Source organism: Trachemys scripta, chromosome 1 (genome assembly GCF_013100865.1).
Source record: "Trachemys scripta elegans isolate TJP31775 chromosome 1, CAS_Tse_1.0, whole genome shotgun sequence".
Lineage (NCBI taxonomy): Eukaryota > Metazoa > Chordata > Testudines > Emydidae > Trachemys > Trachemys scripta.
Window position 1 is genome coordinate 249595720 of NC_048298.1, and position 20366 is coordinate 249616085.

At 41.7% G+C, this 20366-nt stretch overlaps 1 protein-coding gene across 1 annotated transcript in view; it reads left to right on the top strand.

The window, feature by feature from the left end:
* The window catches only part of DOCK9 (dedicator of cytokinesis 9), a gene marked incomplete in the record, with an annotated part of 250627 nt that overhangs the window by 32518 nt on the left and 197743 nt on the right, over positions 1 to 20366 (top strand). Inside the window, 3 exon segments of the mRNA XM_034758221.1 lie at positions 3245 to 3314; positions 7727 to 7822; positions 9816 to 9950. Of these exon segments, the coding sequence (XP_034614112.1) occupies positions 3245 to 3314; positions 7727 to 7822; positions 9816 to 9950 (301 nt within the window).

A 20366-nucleotide genomic window follows, 5' to 3' on the forward strand; every position in this document is an offset into this window, starting at 1 on the left:
AGTCTTTTCAGCATTGATGGCAGCTTCAACAACTTTCCAGAAGTTTGGAACAACACACACACACACACACACACACACACACACACTTTTAACAGAGAGAATGAATGCAACTATTTTATATTTATAGAGCATTGTAAGAATACATAGCACTTCAAACATCTTTTGTCTGTTTTTTTTTAAGTCTGCATGGAAAGGAGTATTAATGAAAGACAAGCATTGCTTTTTTGAAACTAGGATTTATTTTTTTCCATCTTTGTGGTGGGCACACACATTTTATAGGTGTAGGTTTAAAGTAAAGAGATCAATTCCTCTTCCTGAAATTGCTTGTGGAGAGCCTCACAGATGTTGCATGCCTCACAGGTCCTGAACCATTTAAAAGCAGGTAACTGAGGTCATGTGCCTATGTCAACTACTGGACCTAAATTCTGCAGCAAGTATCTCCTTTTCTGAAGTGGTCCGATGCTGAATTATTGGAGAAACATGTCACTTCAAGTAGATGAAAATGGAGGGTTTTTTATTGAATTAACTATGAAAATGAATAATACAACTTGCACAACATTTCTTTTGTTATATACTTTTTTGTTGACCCAGTATTTTCAGCATGCCACAGATTTTTTTATTTATTTATTTATTTTTTTGTATTGACAACACCACAACTGAGCTGTAGAAGTTGTCAGAGGGAAGCTTTTGACAAATGGAAAGATACAGGAGGTGATTCAGGTTTTTGTCACCCGAGGGTTACTGTTGGCATTGGTGAAAGGATCTTCCTTCCTTTCATATTTTTGGCACAGGTGGATGTGGCTTAAGTTTTATTTTTATATTTTGTGTGGCTTGAATTGCTAGTTCTTCTACCTCTGCAACCCTTGACATCAACCAACTGCCACCTTTTCCCTTTTCCAACTCTGTCCCACTATCTATTGCTGCAGATGAAAACAGTGCAAAAGCATGTGAGCTGAATATTCCCTCTAAAATAATCAGTGAAATTGCTGAATATTTTTACAATTAAAATTTTGCTCTTAGACCTTAGTTAACATGTTGAGGTAAATAAAGGGATTCAGTTCCCTAGCAGATGCTTTTTGATTTGTTGGCAAGAAGGGCCTACTAGGTGTTTCGCTAAGTACTAAATTGGCTCAAATTTTGAATGTTTTCTTTGAAAATGCAAGGGTTAACCTTTTTTTATTTTTTAAAAAAATGTTTTTAAGGAGAAGAGCTTCAATTCAGAATTGAGCTAGAAATTCTGTGTCCTTTTTTTAATGTAGGAAATAATTTAAAAATTAATGCCTCTGGACAAATGATGTATCTGAATTATCCTTCTCCTCCCCAACTCTAGGTCCCTTTTGTACTGCAAATGTACTTTATTCATCATGGGGTTTTTTTTCTACTTGTATGGCTTCAACCACTACTTCATATACCTAGGTAGCTTTTCTGTTGCTTTTTTTTAGTTCTCTTCCTGTAACTTTTCCTTCTAGCATTGTCTTTTTTCAGATGTTGTTTTAATTACATTGCCAAATACTTGATCTCAAATTAATTAAATGTGATCAGTATAATCACCTTCACGATATGTGATATGTCATTGGTCTTTTTAATCTCTAATGTTTATATTGATTAGTAATTTCAGTTTGAAGGCCTCCAACCTTTTAAATCTGTGTTCAGGACTTTTATTTTTACTGTAACAAACTGAATTGTCAAATGACAGATAATTTATTCATTCTTTTTAATTAAGTGCTTCCGTATGAAAATTGTTGAATGTTTCTTGCCTGGTTTCCCTTGAAGATTCCCAAAAAGCCAATTCAAACCCGATAGCTTATAGTGCAATGGCTAAAACATTATATTCTTTTTTTTAATTAAATAAATGAAGAATGAGAATGAATTTAATCTTGGCAGCAAAGTGTGTCTGTAGCTGTTTAGCCTGGCCATCATTCTGTTCTCCTGATTGGCAGATCCCCAGGCCAAATCTTTTGCCCGGCTGGAGAAACCATGCGACCCACCGAACCTTGGACATGTGGTTTGCACCAAACTGTGGAATTGGTCCTGCTTTGAGCAGGGGGTTGGACTAGATGACCTCCTGAGGTCCCTTCCAACCCTGATATTCTATGATTCTATGACCCTCAGAGCGTGTTTGAGCTGTCACTGAGACAGACTTAGGCAGTCTCCAGCAGTCTTAGTCCCAGTTACACATGGAATCTCACTATTCTGGAAAATATGTGCCAGTTTGGGGGTAACTGCACCTTTGACCCCCCTCCATTGTCTGCTTTAGGAATGCTGTTCAGGTTTCAAGCCTTTAGCCTTCACCTCTCTCTGGGCAAGGACCTGTGTCCTTTCTCTCCAGACTGGAGGTTTTGGCTGCAGTTCCTCTCCCACAGTTCACTGTGATGCGCCTATAAGCCAGTCTGCCTAAATCCCTGAGTCTGTTTAAACTCCATCTTTATAACTGAAGTTCATACTTTGTCTCTTGCCTCTCCTCTGGGATTGCTTTAAACCAGTATATGCAAACCACCCTGGGGACTGGTACTTCATTAGTGCTTTTCACAATTTTGGGAACTGCAGTAATCACCCCCACTGATTTTAATTCCTGGAGGAGCTGTGGTAACCCTCCCCTTATTGAGTCATATACAGTCCCTAGCCCACAGTGGTACATAAAGCATTCGTAAACTTAATACAGTATGGTCCCTAAAAGTACTGCATGCATATCTGTCACAATATGCTCCTCCCCACCTGCAGTCCTGACCCTAACAACTGAATAAATATACTCTATCCCCACCCACTAAAGACTTACTGCCCCCAAAGTTGCAACACAACATAGTGGAACTTGTGGAAACTCAAATGTGGTTCTTGCTTGACCCAAATTAAAAACCCAATGATTAATCAGTATAACATATGTTCAGAAATTAAATGCAAATACAGTATCTCAAAATTAAGGACTGACTGCTTGTCCCAAATCCTGTTCCCAGCACAGAGGGGAATAGAAGGGAAAATTATGGTGCAGCAGGAGGAGAGCACTTACTCAGTCTAAGGCAGCTCTCCCCAGGCCAATAAGAAGTCTGTGCAGATGGCAGAGGGCAGAAGATGGAACTGTGGAAAATGGCTTAGGTGAATTCTGTTCCACCAAGGAGCACATATTACTGCCTCTTAATAGTGTGATTTATATTTTCCTTTCAGAATAATTGTAAAGGGTTGGATACTGAATGATTTTGTAAGTGATCACAAAATATCTGAGTATTAAGAATTTTTCTTTCTTCTTTAGCAAAGGGACCAAATCAGAGAAACTTCCAGTTCATGTATATGAAGTTGATGAAGAAGCAGATAAAGATGAGGTGAGCAGATAATAATCTATTTCTTTCTATTCGGTAAGATTATTTCATTAGAAATAGTCTCTTAAATGTTTATATTGAGTAAAAATAGAGGTTTAATTCGATAGTCACTTCAGACTTTAAAAAGGTTTGAAAGTGGGAAATCTATAAGTGCACTGGATGTTCCCATTGTCTGTCATATTTATGGAGGAGAAATTCTGATAGCAGAGAGAATGAGTTTATGTTGGCGGTGAGGGGATTATAACTGGTGAGGGCTGGTTTACACACAAACTTGCACCAAAATAACTAAACTGTTCTTAATTCACATCATTTGTTTTCATGCAAGTGTGTGTGTGTGTGTGTGTACTCATTTTGGAATAAATGTTCCATTTCAGTTTAACTTGCAACTGAAGCAAAGTGGGAATAGAACAGTTTTATTCCAAAATAAGTCCCCCCCCCCCACACACACACACGCTTGCACCAGAATAACAAAACAAAGATTAAAAATAGTTATTTTGGTGTAAGTCTGACTGTAGACCAGCTCTGAGAATGTCAGAGAAAGCAGGAACTAATCAAAAATGGCTGAAACCTTTTTACTTATTTTCCTTCCAATCCTCTGCTTCCTGAGAACAGTGATTTCAGTAGTGCCAACTGGTTTCAAGAAGGTTTCAAACTTCAAAATATGTTTTTCAACAAACAAACTGTCTGACTGTATACACTACATAGTTTTTATCATGGTATATTTTAGAACAAGAGATTGAATGTTGAGGCTGCTGCCTTCTTATCTCATAAATATTTCAGCTCCCTTATAGTACTGTGAAAGCCTTCAAGTGAGCTAACTCAATTTTGTATTTCTTATCATATAAGTACTGCTGATAGTAATGCTCAGTACTTACATAGTGCTTTTTAATCTCTAAAATATTCATCACTAAATAATTAATTGTGTGTAAAATAGGGCCAGTCCTTGATTGACTTAGTGGTGCAATAAAGCATAGTGGTTCAGTAGATAGGACTCTGGATGAGAAGTCAGAAGATTTGAATTCCATTCCTGCTTCGGCACTGATGTGCTTCATGACCTAGGGCAAGTCACTTCACTTATCTGTGCCCAAGTTTTCCTATCTGTAAAATGGGAATAATATTTTTTTAGAATTCTTTGAGGTGAGATAAGACCTAAATTATTGTTTCTGAAGTGTAGCATTTCTGATATCACAGCTCAACACCACAAAAGCTATTTAGATACCATTAAATGAATCAGGTGGTGAAGGAGCCTAGTGTGAATAAGAAAAAATAAACTTTGCTGCAGTAATTACAGTATTTCCTACTAAAGTTAAACAGGTGAAGGAAAAATACCGGAACTCAAATACTGGAGTATAGTAAAATTTGGAATGGCAATCACTATAGAAGATGTCTGTTTATACATAAATGCCTCTACAAACAATAGTAATAGGAAAAGAAATCCAGAAAAAATGACTTCAATGGGCACTTAAAGTGCCAAATGATACACAACTTCATGGATAAAACTGTCCAAATAGAGCAAGAGGTTTTTCTTCTTTTGGACTGTCAGGCTTTTTTGTGGGTAAAAAAAAAGTTGCTTTGTATCTAAAAATCATTTTATGGGGGATGTATAAAACAAAATTATTAAGTTTGCAGATAATGGAAAAATTGAACGAAGAGCAAATAAGGAACAGTGCCATCAAATCTGGAGGAAAAAAAAAAGCACATGTTGTAATAAAAGGATTTGGATAATTCAAGCTATTGGGCCAACAGATGGTAAATGCTGTTTGATGTAGGTGAATTTTAAAATCGGCCTGAGAGTGAGGAATGAAGCTAGTGTGTAGGTGATTGTTGGAACAATAATCTGTTCAGGAGTAGGCTTTGGATCTTATTGTGGAAAAATCATTGAAAACATAACCCTAGCATGCAACAACAATACAAATGGGGAAATGAGCCTATAATCTGTAGGAAACAGGAAGCGAATTTTCAATGCAAAAGCATTGTGCTGTTGGCCAGGGACTTTGCCTTCCTTTGAATTAACAGATGGAGCAGTTTAAAAGTGCATTAGCTTTTCTCCTCTGGAGACTTGAGTTCAAACTTTCAAATGGTGGAATAGGTGAACACACAATAATTCCATTTCTATCACAAAAACATTACATAGTTCAGCAGAATTGGCAAACTCAGTTCAACAGAGGCCTGGAACTAGAAAAACAAAGTTGTCTTAGGTCAGAATTTAGGCCTGGTCTACACTGAAAAGTTAGGTCAACTCACCTAAGTTGCTCCTGGGTGTGAAAAATCCACACCCCTGAGTATTGTAGTCAAACTGGTGTAGACAGTGCTAGATTGATGGAAGAATTCTGAATCTCGGGGAGATAGATTACCTCTGCTGATTGGAGAATCCCTCCCGTTGGCATATGTATTGTCTACACTGAAGTGCTACAGTGATGCAGCAACACTGCTGTATCATTTCACATGTAGACAGGCCCTTAGATACCCCTTCTCTTTTAATCTGTGTCAGAGAAAAGAGGGGAGCTTGTAGTTGGAAACAGTGTTCCCCAGCTGACTTACTGAAGTATTTATAATGTAAACAACAAGGAGTCTGGTGGCACCTTAAAGACTAACAGATTTATTTGGGCATAAGCTTTCGTGAGTAAAAACCTCACTTCTTCAGATGCATAGAGTGAAAGTTACAGATGCAGGCATTATATACTGACACATGGAGAGCAGGGAGTTACTTCACACATTTACTACACTTTATAATGTACTAGCACTGAGATACCGGAGTACTTTTCAAAGCAGTGGGCAGGAATTGGCAGATTTTGAGTCGGGCTAGTGAATGTTAACATTTGATGGTAGGTCGCCTATGACCCAACAGGCTAAGGGTGACTGGGACTAGGGGCCTGACCAGGAGCAAGCAAGCTCTTCAGTGAGACAAGGAAAGAATTGAGGCCTACCCACAGAGAACAGTAGTTCTCTGGGGAACTGTTGAACTAGCACAACCATAAAACCATGTTAACTGGCATTTATGAATTTTAAGATTTAATTGTGCAGCCCTCTGTGCATATTTTTGTGGCTCCTGGCACACATGTATAGGTTGCTGCTAGCCAGAATAAATATGCATATTAATGGAGCTTTTAAAAGAATAATTATTGTTCTATTTTAGTCTCTGGTACTAAACCATGTTAATTTGAAGCAGTCCCCTGTAGATATACAAACTTTCGTCCCATGCCCACTTGATAGCTGGCTTACTACTTGATATCCAAATATGTTACAAAGAGTATTTTCCTCCTCTCTGTGCCTCTCTAGAGGGCTGAAACTACTCCTTCCAATCCCCATTAATTCATTCTTTTGTCCTACCAGAATGGGTTACCTCAACTTGATATGTGATGCTACACTTGAAGACCATTCAAGCTTCAGCTAGCAGTGACTTATTTAACAGTGCTTCTTGTTTGGTGCTTGTTACATTTGTGCTCCTTAGAATGTTCTTTTTTAAAATTAATTTTTGGGTGAAATTCAAGCTTTTGGTTTTAAACCCAAAAGCCCTTGATAGCTTGGGTTCTGTTTATCTAAGGTACCTCATCTCTCGTGTTACACCGGGACAACTGACGTCATCTGAGACACTCAAGTTTGCAGTCCCTAAAGCTTTGTATATCTGAAGAATTTGCCAGGCATTCTCACATGCATCTTCCCTGGTTTGGGCTACTGTGAAAACAAATCAGGCCCATGCTTCTGTGGCTCCACAGGCTCCCGGTCTCCTTCTGGTATTAATTTAAGTCCTGGGTCACAATCTTCCAAGCAATTAATGGATCAAGCCCTATTTACATTTACAACTGTATTTTCATCCATGAATCCTTGAATCCTATGCTCCTCCGTCCTGGACTTCGATATGCATTGTTCCAAAGTGTGTGAAAGCTGGGGACAAATCATTTCTGGTGGAGGGGATGCACCTATGGCATGAATTTCCAGAGGAAGTAAATGAATCTGTGGTTTGACCAGCTTTAGGAAATGCTGCAAAACCTTCTTCCTCTTTGACAAAACCTTTCCACCATAACAAGAATGACATTCCACAACACTGACATACACTCCCTTCTCCCAAAACAACAAATTAGACCTGAAACTAAAATTAAAAAAAAAAAATCCCTACCCAAACAAAGTTTCTATACCCTGCAAATAGAAAACAATCGGAGGATTCATGAAATGCACTAAGGACTTAACTATTGCTAATGGATTTTATGTGAAAGGTGCTTAGGTAGAATGGTAATGGGCAATAGTATAAAATCCTAAAATAGAGTTTTGAAGATTGTTGTGATAATTGGGCTACAGATTTACCCTAATTGTAAATTCAATTGTAAAAAGTATATGAAAGTTCATAAAATGTTACGATAACCTATAACCACAACTGTTGATGGAAAGCAGTTTCAGTTTGTGCAATTTTGTTTTAGGATGCAGCATCTCTAGGATCTCAGAAGGGTGGGATAACTAAACAAGGATGGCTGTACAAAGGCAATATGAATAGTGCAATCAGTGTAACTATGAGGGTAAGTTTATTAACGTCCTGTGCCACACTAAAAGATGACTGTTTATAGATATTTAATATTTCAGTATGATTCTTCTCTGAAAAGTAGATGTGTATACTTTGTTTTTGTTAAAAAGAACATAGGGTGAAGAAGGGGAAGCTTCTGCTTATCTTATAAGTAGTAAAATATAAAATTAAGCAGAGAAGACTTCTGAAGCCAGGCACTCTTAAAGTAGGTCTCCTAAGAAAGCAGGTGTCATTTTTACAGTCACTTTCAGATTAGAACTGCACCAAAAGGTGTAATTGTGATCAGAAAAGTGACCCACGTAATATGGAACCTTCTTATCCAGATCACCTCCCTATTGTGTGTTGAGTCTGTTTTGTTTGCTTTATTTTTAAAATTAAATTATTTCTACTTGCTTTTATTAGCACCACAGTACCGCCATACAGATATGGAGAGTTAACTAAGAACCGGTTATAAAATCTTACTGGTGTAATTGAGAGAAATGGATACTCAACTTGACTTTCTGATCCCATGCAGGACTGGCAGTTAACATAACTTGTGAAACATTTTATTTGTACAAAAACATTTTATTTGCGCACTTTACAGATCCATTGAGAGAAACATGGAACTCCATGATGCACTTTCTATAGTAACTTCAGAGTATAACCTTAAAATCCATTGTCATTCATATTATTATTTATATAATATATGTGTTTAAGTGCTGGGGTTGATTTAAAAATATCTTTAAACTTACAACCAATAGCATGATACGATTCATAAATTGCTTCCTCCCATCCCTATTTTATCAGTATAATGAAACTTTCCCCTTTTGGAAAATTAATTGGACGTAATTCTATTGTAATATTTATATTGGGTTAAACAGAAAAAAAGTTTTGTCTTTAAGCTATGTGTATTGATGGTGTATTACATAATTAAAGCAAGTACAGTAACTCCTCACTTAACATCTTCCCAGTTAACGTTGTTTTGCTATTAGGATGCTGACCTATTAGAGAACACACTCCTTTAAAGACCCGCAATGTTCCCTTATAACAGGGGTCGACAGCCTTCGGCACGCGGCCATCAGGGTAATCCACTGGCAGGCTGCGAGACATTTTGTTTACATTGACTGTCACCAGGCATGGCCCTGTGGCCCCTGGCTTCCCGCAGCTCCCATTGGCCAGGAACGGTGAACTGCGGCCAGTGGGAGCTGTGGGGGGCTGTACCTGCGGACAGTCAACGTAAACAAAATGTCTCGTGGTCCACCAGTGGATTACCCTGATGGGCCACATGCCGAAGGTTGCCAACCCCTGCCTTACAACGTTGTTTGGCTCCCCCTGCTCCGCCCTCCCGGTGCTCCTGGCAGGGACCGGGTCAGGGCGCGGGGGCTTGCCCCGCTCTGCCCGCCAGGTGTTCCAGCTGGGGAGCGGGGTGAGGCATGCGAGGGCTTGCCCATTCCACCCACCAGGTGCTCCTGCGGGGGGTGGGATGGGGTGTGGGGGCTTACCCCATTCCACCCACCCAGGGCTTCTGCACTGGGGTGCAGATACTTGCCCTGTTCTGCCTGCCCAGAGCTCCTGCCGGGGAGTGGGGTGCTGGTATGGTGGCGTGCCCTGTTCTGCCTGCCCGGGACTCCCGCTGGGGAGCAGGCAGGAACCTTGCTCCCCAGTTGGAATGTCGGGTGGGTGGAACTGGGCAAGCCCCCACGCCCTCATCCCGCTCCCCTGCAGGAGCGTTGGGTGGGCGGAATGGGGCAAGCCCTCGCGCCCCCACCCCGCTACACCGCTGCCTCAACCAAGCTTCACAATCATCATTGGTGAGTACAGTATTAAATTGTTTGTTTAAAATTATTTTAAACTTATCCTGTGTATGTCTATATAATGTCTTTTGTCTGGTGAAAAAAATTTCCCTGGAACCTAGCGCCGCCTCCCACCACCCCATTTATATTAATTTTTATGGGGAAATATGAAATCAATAGTACTGCTGTTAACAATGCATTTTTTTTTTAAACTAGTCGTTTAAGAGAAGATTTTTCCACTTAATCCAACTTGGTGATGGATCATATAATCTCAACTTCTACAAAGATGAGAAAATATCTAAAGAGCCAAAAGGATCGATATTTTTGGATTCTTGTATGGGGGTGGTTCAGGTAAATATAATTGCACAGTCTGTTTTTTACATATTGTGTGTGTGTGTAGATGATGAATTTATTAGACCAGAAATTTTCAAAATCTACATAATTATCCTGAGATATAATTATTAAACACATACTGCATACTTTTAAAATAGTCACATAAACAGGCAGGTACGCTACATATTAGGAAGAAAAGTAGTTAGATTTTGTAGGTCGTGTTTTAAATTTTCAAAGTGGTTGTTTCTGAAAATGGACAAAGTCACTGATTTATGTGATGTGTTTGTAAGAAACACATGGAGGCAAGCAGCAAGACAAATAAATGAAGAAAGCATGGAAAATTAATGAAAGCATAAAATTAAGTTCTGTTACATTTTGTGAAGTTACATGGGCTGTAAAATGTTTTGCATAGCTTCTTGTGTGGGATTTTAGTTGTGGGAGTTGCATCATATTCATAGCCACCCTTCCAGATGCTTTCACTTGACCTTTTTACTTTTTAAAAATAAAAGTTTGAAGCAAAAGATATAACACTTTGGCCAAAAAGTTTTGCTAGTAGCAAGTGCCAGAGAATTGTTTTCATGGAGTTGTTATGTTTACAGTACAGCATGTATCTGTTTTGTTAGGCAGAGCAGACATGGAGACAACTGGGTTTTTAAGCTCTTAGCATTAATTACTGAATATGGACATAGTAACCTTAGTGGAAAGAATACCTCTATAAAATATTTTGTATATGTATTTCCTTTCTTCCTTGCATAAACTTGTATAGATGCTTAAAAAGTTCTACCCAAAATTACTTTCCAAATAGCACAAAAAATATTTGAATAAATTGATAATGTAAACTTGGCTGTAAAAGCCTTGTAGTTGTAACACAATTACTTAGGCATCAAGTTGATCAGATGTAGGGATGTACCAGTATTATCTTGGTTTAGAAAGTTAGTCCTGTCTAAATTTACTGAAACTGTAGATTGGTTCAAATTTAAATAGAACATGGCAGATAGACATCTCGTCATGATGCCCTCTTATTGCTCTTTGCCATGTACCTCTTACTCACTCTTTCCCTAACTCTCTGTCACCCTGACTAAGATGATGTTAAATTCTAGCTCAGTTGTGCCAGTGCTGGGCCTGAAGCACATACTGTCCCCCTAAACAAGTCTCTTTCACTGATTCTCATTATGGTACTGTGATATAGATGACGGGGTGCAGTCTAGAATATTCCATAATTCATAGCACGGTGGAGCACTAAGACTCAGTAGGAAGAGCTGGCAGGGGAGGAGGCACATGGGCCCACTAGGAATGGATGGGCTTGAATTTTTCACCATGAAGGTATATTGTGCAGAGGGAAGTGGCAAAAAGCAGACACAATATAGGGGAGGGAAGGTTGTCCACCGAGTGACATGTTCATCCTCCCTCTCAGCCAAACTCTTTTATTCCTCACTCTTTGGCCCCAGTGACTTTTAAACTGAAATCTGAGGGCATTGTCCTGCCCCCCAGTTAGTGCGTGTGTGTTTAAAAAAAAAAAAAAAAAAAAAAAAAATCTCAACATCCTAATCTTTAGATTTCAAAGGACTGAAATAGATGAGAGCAGAGTTTTTCTTTCTGCTTTAGTCAAGATTGTTAGTATTTACCATGATAAAGTTTTTGACCATTAGCAACAAATAAACTAAAATAAAACTAAGCTGAAACTTGATCTGCAGCAAATTCCTCTCCTCTGCGTCTTCTCCCTCCTGACCTTTTCCAACAAAGGTCCTCACTGTGTTTTTTGTGAATGACTGAGGAGCCTCTACTTTTGCTCATTTTACAGTATCTTCCCTTGAAATCCTGTCTCAGGGTCTCATCTCTGTAGTTCAGGAGCCTTGGATAGCAGTTCCTTGTGGAGTGCTTACCCACTTTTGTCCAGAGGGTTACTCTCATATTCTTGCTGCCTTTATTCCCCCATTTCCCTGTTGCACCTAAGGTTGTGAGCCTGTAGACTCTTTTTATAAGTTATACTAGCATAAGGTGGCGGGGGGGGGACTTTTATAAACACTAAAAATCATAAACTCAGCAAAGACACTGGATATTATGGCTCATTATAACAATCTGCAACCCATTAACCCACCTTTAATCTATGACTGCAGAGGTGTTAACAGCCCACTTCACTTTGAGTGGTCTCTTGCAACATGTGTTAACTCTGTATACTTAACAGTGTGTTCCATCTTGTATTTAGCTGTGACACTCTGAATACTTTTCCTGGATTTGGAGCACTGTGTAAGCTTGAAGGCGTGTCTCTTTCGCCAACAGAAGTTGGTCCAATAAAAGATATTACCTCATCCACCTTGTCTCACAAACAAAATACTTAATTTAGTTTATTGCTGAGAGCTACCTTAATCATAAATTAGGAAATAGAAAGTTAAGGATTAAAAGGATGCAAAGATGAGCACTCTGAAGTTAGGAAATGCCAGAATGAACATTGCCCATGCAACCTTAATTTCCCACCTTGTGTGTATGCATTCTGATATAGTTTTTAATTACACACAAGTGACTGTCTCCGAAAAGTTTGGTGTAAGTGGCTTGTCCAGCATCACGTAAGAACTCGATAGCATAAGCAGGGATAGAATCCAAGTCTCCAGAGCAGCATTTAAATGCCCTAATCATGAGGCTGTCCTTTCTCTTTCTGCAGTCTCCTGCCTCATTCACTACAAATCTTCCAGCTTCTGCAGCAAAAGAGGCAGGGGTCCTACAAACAACATACTCCTTCACTCCAAAGCTCCGATTGATCCTCAGAGTAGATCCATCCAGTATGCTGAATGAACCAGGGGTCTTGTGTGTATTTAAAAAAAAAAAATCTTTAAATACATTATCATAATGCATACTTACAAGGGGGCTGAATTAAAGTTGGATGGGCAACATTCATTCTGGTATTTCTTAACAAGTGTTTCTTGTAACCTTTTAATTATTTCCTGATTTTTATGGCTTAGTTTATTAATAAAAGCAAACTTAATTAATGTTAAAATTTATTTGTGAATGTTCTTAGTTTTTAAATTGAAAATATTTTATAGATGTACTGTTTAAGGCACTTGCAAATTTTGTCTTCAATGTACGTTTTATCGTCATTGTCTTTGTGATGGTCCTTATTTTACCACAGTGTCATGTTGACCAATGTTTTGAAAGCAAACTATATTCATAAACAAAATGTTTTTACTGCAACTTCAGTTTTACTTCAACTTCTAAATAATATTTCTTTTAAATTATGTAACAAGACTGAAAGGGATTCATTTTTATATTTTCCCCCAGTTTGTAAGAAGCATATAAACAATATATATGAAAAGGAGGTGTAATTTTGTATCTTATTTTCATATAACCCTTTTTGAGGAAAGTAGCAAACAATTACCCTTTTAAAAGAAATCACGTAACTTACTACAGTACAAACTAAAGGAATACAGTGTGAGGTTTTGAAAACACAATATGCTTTCATGACAGTTCTCTGTGACCTTTCTTTGTAAGAATGTTAGTGTAGTCTGATGTAAATCAGTTATCACAGTTAGCTGTTGCCATGACAACCCTGGCCCTAGTGATACTTCCCAGAATGCCAGTGAACTGGAGTGAGTGTGTGACTGATAATCTGTGATGTCTCAGTATTGCTGCTCAGGAAGTGGCAGAGGACAGTAATTGTGCATTGTGTGTGTGGAGGGAGGGAGGGAGGCAAAATCAGGGTTTTCTGGTGTTCCAGTTTCCCCAAATTTCCTGAAAACAACATTCAGACCAAATATACACTGGAGATGATGCCATACATAATTATAAGTGGCTGAAATCTGGAAATTCCCCCTGGCATGTTTACAAAAAAGGGTTCTGTAAAAAGGTGAAACAGAGGTACAGAATCTGTAAAATAAAAAGTTCTGACACAACTTTAACTATTGTCTTGCTACTGGGAGACTAAAATATATATTCACCTGTTTAAAATTTGCAATTTTGACTGATGCAAGTTTATAATCAATTAAATTGCACGAGACATCCATGCTAATTTGTCTTGGCACTTTGGATTTAAAGACCACTAATTTCTGCTCCAAACTAACAGTAAAATATCAAAAACATGAAATCTCTCATCAAAACCCACTTTTGCTGAGAAGCCAGGAAGAAATCAACCAATTAATAATAGCTCAGTTAAAAAGCAGTTTTGGGAGTTGGAGGAAAAAGCCTTTCATATTATTTTGAACCATGAGGTTGTGCACACAGTGACCCTGTGTAGATGCATGGTTTTATTACTATTAATCTTGTCTTGCCTCTCCTGTTGCCCACAATAATTTGCTGTATGCACTAGATGCATTTTAGTGTTTGTATTGCAGTATTGTGTAGCGGCCCAGTTGGGGAACATGACCTCAGTTCAATAGGAACTGTATGCTTGTATACTGAAAAGCCAGTCCATAACTCAAAGAACTTATCTATTAAGGCCCCAAATCCTGTAAAGATGCCTTTGCATGTTTAATTTAATGCACTGAGAGTAGTCCCATTGAAATTAATAGGAATACTCAGTGTGTAAAGTTAAGCACATGCCTGAGTCTTTGTAGCATAGGGGCACAAAGTACTAGTTTCAAATCAGATACTCTTTGTAGCAGGGACTGGATCCTTCTGTGTGTTTGTACAGTGCTTTCCAGAATGGACCCCCAATCCTGAGTAGGGCCTTTGGGGTGCAACCAAAACACAAATTTTAAAAATGAGTTGTACACCCAACAAACTTAAAATCATATATAAAGCAAACTTGGTTTTGATTAAGTTTGTAAGGAGCACATTTCAACTGTTTTATTGTATTAATGAGAAAAAGCTTGGTTAGCCCATGCTGCAATGTTTTTCAATTAACCGTATAAAAATGTTGAGAATAGAGATGAAATATTCGTTAGTACATATATAATGTTGATAGGTGACGTGCAGCAAATGGACTGTAGGCCCATGTAATATATGCAGTTCAACCACTTAAATAAACATACAAATAATCTAAGTCAAATGAGTCAATTGTCTTTAGTCTCTTAGGTTAATGCCCTGCAAACTAAGGCCCAGGTTATTCCCTCTGATTAAAAACCACTGAGAGGTTTCTGAAATCTTTACAAAGATCCCCTCAGAGTTCCTCCCAAATTATTTCATTGTATGTCTCTTCCCCTCCCCTACCAATGCTTGTCACAAAACAGACCAAGAGCACATCCAGAAATGTGGCATATTCCAGGGCATCTTGCAGGAGGGCAGGGGTCATTTGTAGGGAGGCGCTGTGTATTTTCAGTGGCTCTGGACCCCAGTATCCTTCCCCCATCCTTGGTAAAGAGGGAGGAAGAAACTACTTATGTATTTTTATTCTCCTTCATTCATATCCTGGTGACCTGCACAGCTCAGGATAGGATAGGACTTGGCCTTAAACTGTGGTCATTGTCAAGAAAGTGACTTTTTAAAAAATGGTAGCATGTTAGTCAACAGAGCTGCTGCCTCTGTTTATCTGGAGTTGTATCTATTTACTTTCATAACAGAAATAAAGTTTTACTGTTAACTTTTTAGAGCCAGCACAGCTATGAGAAAGTTAAGTTAATTGTGTGTTGGCTCATATATTAACATAATTGTTAATTAAGCAGATTTTGCCATCAGTCACGCTTGTGCTGCATCTCTGAAGACTATAAGATTGTGTAGATGCATACGCGTGCGCTGCACATTTCATTAGCATGTGCACCCAGGGAGTTTTATGTATTTATTTTTTTAAAAGGCAGACATCATAAAGGTTGGGGTGTGGGAGGGGGTGCGGTGTGCAGGGAGGGGCTCAGGGTAAAGGATTGGAGCAGAGGAGGGGTGCAGGGTTTATGAGGGGGCTCAGGGCAGGGAGTTAAGGTGCAGCAGGGGGCTCAGGACGGAGTTGGGGTGCAGGAGGGGTACGGGGTGCGGCACGGGGCTCAGGGCAGGGAGTTAGTGGGCAGGGTGCAGGCAGGGGGCTGGGGTGCAGGAGTGTGGGGTGCAGGAGGGGGCTCAGGGCAGGGGGTTGGGGTGCAAGGTGCAGGCAGGGGGCTCAGGGCAGGGAGTTGGGGTGCAGGAGGGGTGCAAGGTGCAGGCAGGGGCTCGGGGCAGGCTGTAGGAGGGGTTCTGGCTCTGGCCCAGCGCCACTTTCCTGCAGCGCCGCACTCCCTGCCTGCCTTGGCCCCATGCCGCACCGCTCACCACGTCCCTGCCCTGCCCTGCCCTTGCCACGCCTCCAGGTACCTCCCCCGAAGCTCCCATTGGCAGCGGTTCCCCGTTCCCGGCCAATGGGAACTGTGGGGAGCGGTGCCTGGAGCAACTCACAGGGCACCAGGGATGTGATGCCGGCCGCTTCTGAGAGCGGCGCGGGGCCTGTGGCACCACGGGGGGCAAATCCCGCAGGCATTAGGGTGTGCCTGGGCACACCCGGTACACCCCGTACACACGCCTATTGGTAGATGCAACTGAAGGCACATGAGAATTTGGACTGCAAAATCTTAATTACTAACAGGAACGTATGACAAAAGACCAGAACTTGACTTTTAGGTACCACACTGATTTGAACTTGTAAAATAGAAGTCATAAAAGTCTGGATCTTGAAGTTAAGAAGATACAATTAAATTTGGGAGCCTTTGTCACTATGCTTCAGTGGGTCACCGCTGAGAATACCAAATTCAGGACAGACCTCTGAGAAATCGATCAGACTCACCACAAACTGGTAGTTACTCTATCATTAGATTATACCAAGCCAGTAACAAAAATGAACTTCTGTCTCACCACACTGGTTAACAAGAAGCCAAAAATGCAGTCTCCTCAGGCATTCTAGCTCTTGGCTTAGCACCCAGACACTAGACTGTGAGTCATTACTGAAAACCTATTTTGTCAAATACAGGGTCCTTCTAATCCCAAGAAACCAATTCCATCAAATATAGGGTTCTTCCAATCCCACTTAGCCAGGTCAATATATAACTTAGATCTTCTTTTCTATATGGGTTCCAGATGTGGGTGCATATGCACGCCATGTGCCAGAGCTGGAACTCCTCGTAGTAGTGTCTGTTGACAGCCATGTGCGACATGTGTCAGCCGTGTGATGCGTCCTAGGCTTTAAGAGTCTGTGGGGGTCGATGCCCCTCCAGTTCCCTCTTACTCCTGCATGGCTAGAATTAGAAGCACTGTTCCTCGGTGCTCTTAGCTTGCTAAGAGAGCCCTTGTCCATTCTTTCTGTAAATAGTATTTCTAGTTGTATATAGTTGGCTGACAGCTTTTAGTCATTTAGATCTCCCCTTTTGGACTTTTTTCCCCTTGCGGGGCATTCCCCCATCCTGGGGACTATGTCCCAGCAAACTGGCTTCAAAAGATGTTACGTGTCCGCACTCCTTCTCTGAGAGTGACAAGCACCAATGCTGTCTCTATTGTCTTGGTGAAGCCCACTTGGCGCTAGCTGCTCCATCTGCTGCTCATTCCTACCTTAAACTCGGGAAGCTAGGGAACTTCTCCTCGTCAATTGCCTGGTGGAGGAGGCGCACTCGGATCTGGCACTGACATATCTGCCAGAGTGACCCCTGTCACTTGTTCCCTCTGATACTTATGGCCAAGCTCATGCTTCTGTGTGTGGTGCTCCCCATAGCGCTCTAGGTCTCCGGCTGCCTTGAGGCTTCCATTTCCTTTGGATGAATCTTTTCTGCTCTGGCAGCATCTTGCTCTGCTCCAACTCTCACCACTGGTATCACCCGTGGCTGAACCTCTCCTGCTCCAGGACCGCCCTGTTCTGCTTCGTCTTGCACTGGTGGCACAAACGGCCTGGCTTCTGTCGGCCCCGTCCTCCAATTCTGAGTGGTCTTCTGAGCCGGAACCCACATTCTCCCCTGCAAGCTCTTATAGCCCGGACGCCCAGCACCAGCCCTTCCTGCCAGCGTGTGGCCCTTCCCCTGAGACATGGTTCCATTACCCCCATGGGGGGGGTCGCCGATGCCTGGTGACCCATATGCCTGGCCACACTAGTGTGCTCGGTATCCTTACCGAGACAGCAGGGTACCGCCACTGCCAGATCATCGTCTATTCCCTACTCGCACTGCTGCTCCTCTACAACAAACCCTAGGATGTTGCCGAACCACAAGTCCCTACCAGAGCCTCCTTGTCCCCGGACCAGCCTTACCCTCAATGCCTGCAAAGGCTGTCTCTGCACCACCCCCACACACAGTGACCTCACTACTCTGCCTCTGCCACCTCCATCTTCCCACAACGTCCATCCAAGCAGTCCTTTTGCATCTTTCCTTGAGATCCGCAAACCTCTCTCAGCCCCTTCCACGGCTACTCAGATGGTTTTGGGGGACTGTCTTGCCCTGTTTGCCCACCAATGGAGAAAGATCACCACTGATAGTTGTGTGCTGGATGTTTTTCACCAGGAGTACGTGATAGGGTTCCTCTCCTTCCCTCTTCGTTGCCCGCCCCATGGGATCCTGGGGATCCTTCCATAGAAGGTGGGGCGGGGGGGAGGGAGTGGCCACCGCCCCATTCAGGATCTCCGGTCATTGAACAAATTCATATGCAAGTTCTGCTTCTGGATGGTCACACTCCCCTTCATTATCCCATCCCTTCCCTATGGAGCCTGATTCCCAGCTCTTGTTATGAAGGATGCATATTTTCATGTAGACATCCACCCCACTCATCGTAAGTTCCTCCGCTTTGCAGTGGGACACTCCCGCTATCAGTTCTGGGTCCTCCCTTTTGGGATTGCCACCCCTCCCCGTGTCTTGATGAAGGTCTTCACGGTCGTTGTAGCCTAAATGCGCCATCTAGGCCATTCCATATTCACTTAGCTGGATGACTGGTATCTCTCAACTGCCTCCTTGCCACTTATCCAGACCCTCTGGGTCCTTCTCACCAGCCTAGGGATCTGCATCAATGAGGACAAGTCGGTTATCGACCCTGCCCATATACTCACCTTCATAGGGGTGCACCTGGACTCGGTCATGGCCCGTGCCTTTCTCCATTTGGATCAATTTTCCTCCCTCACCGTGCTCATTGTGCAACTACACCACCATTCATGTACACGCATCCGGCAGTTCCTCTCCCTTCTTGACCACATCGCAGTCTTTGCTTCGGTCATACCATGTATCCGCCTTCATATGTGCTGCCTCCAACTGTGGCTCTGGTAAGTCTACAACCTACAGTTGGACCACTGGGGCAAGCCAGTCCTGATCCCTGCCTCTGTCCTGGCTTCCTCACCTGGTGGTGCCAAGTATCAGAGGGGTAGCCGTGTTAGTCTGTATCCACAAAAACAACGAGGAGTCCAGTGGCACCTTAAAGGCTAACAGATTGATTTGGGCATAAGCTTTCATGGGTAAAAAAGCCTCTTCTTCAGATGCATGGAGTGAAAATTACACATACAGGCATAAATATACTGGCACGTGAAGAGAAGGGAGTTACCTCACAAGTGGAGAACCAGTGTTGACAAGGCCAATTCAGTCAGGGTGGATGAGGTCTCAATACCAAGAGAGGGAAAATTGCTTTTGTAGTGAGCCAGCCACTCCCAGTCCCTAGTCAAGCCCCGACCAGGGGTATTCTACCTGCTACCCAAGATCCATAATCCTGGAAATCCTAGATGCCCCATCGTCTCAGGCATTAGCACTCTTACAACAGGATTATCTGGCTATTTGAACTCTCTCCTCAGACCCTATGCTACCAGCACTCCTAGCTATCTTCGAGACACTACCGACTTCCTGAGGCAACTACAATGCATTGGTGATCTTCCTAAAAACACCATCCTGGCCACGATGGATGTAGAAGCTCTTTACACCAATATTCCACACGAGGATGGACTACAAGCTGTCAGGAACAGTATCCCTGATGAGGCCACAGCACACCTGGTGGCTGAGCTTTGTGACTTTGTTCTCACCCACAACCATTTAAGATTTGGGAACAATTTACACCTTCAAGTCAGCGGCACTGCTACGGGTACCCGCATGGCCACACAGTATACCAACATTTTTATGGCTGACTTAAAACAACGCTTCCTTAGCTCTCATGTCCTAACGCCCCTACTCTACTTGCGCTACATTGATGACATCTTCATCATCTGGATCCATGGAAAAGAAGCCCTTGAGGAATTCCACCATGATTTCAATAATTTCCATTCCACCATCGACCTTAGTCTAGATCAACCCACACAACCGGTCCATTTCCTGGACACTACTGTGCTAATAAGCGATGGTCACATAAATACCACCCTATACCAGAAACCTACTGTCCACTATACTTACCTACATGCCTCCAGCTTCCATCCAGGACACACCACACGATCCGTTGTCTACAGCCAAGCTCTAAGATACAACCGCATTTGCTCCAATCCCTCAGACAGAGACAAGCACCTACAAGATCTCTATCAAGCATTCTTAAAATTACAGTACCCACCTGCTGAAGTGAAAAAACAGATTAACAGAGCCAGACGAGTACCCAGAAGTCACCTCC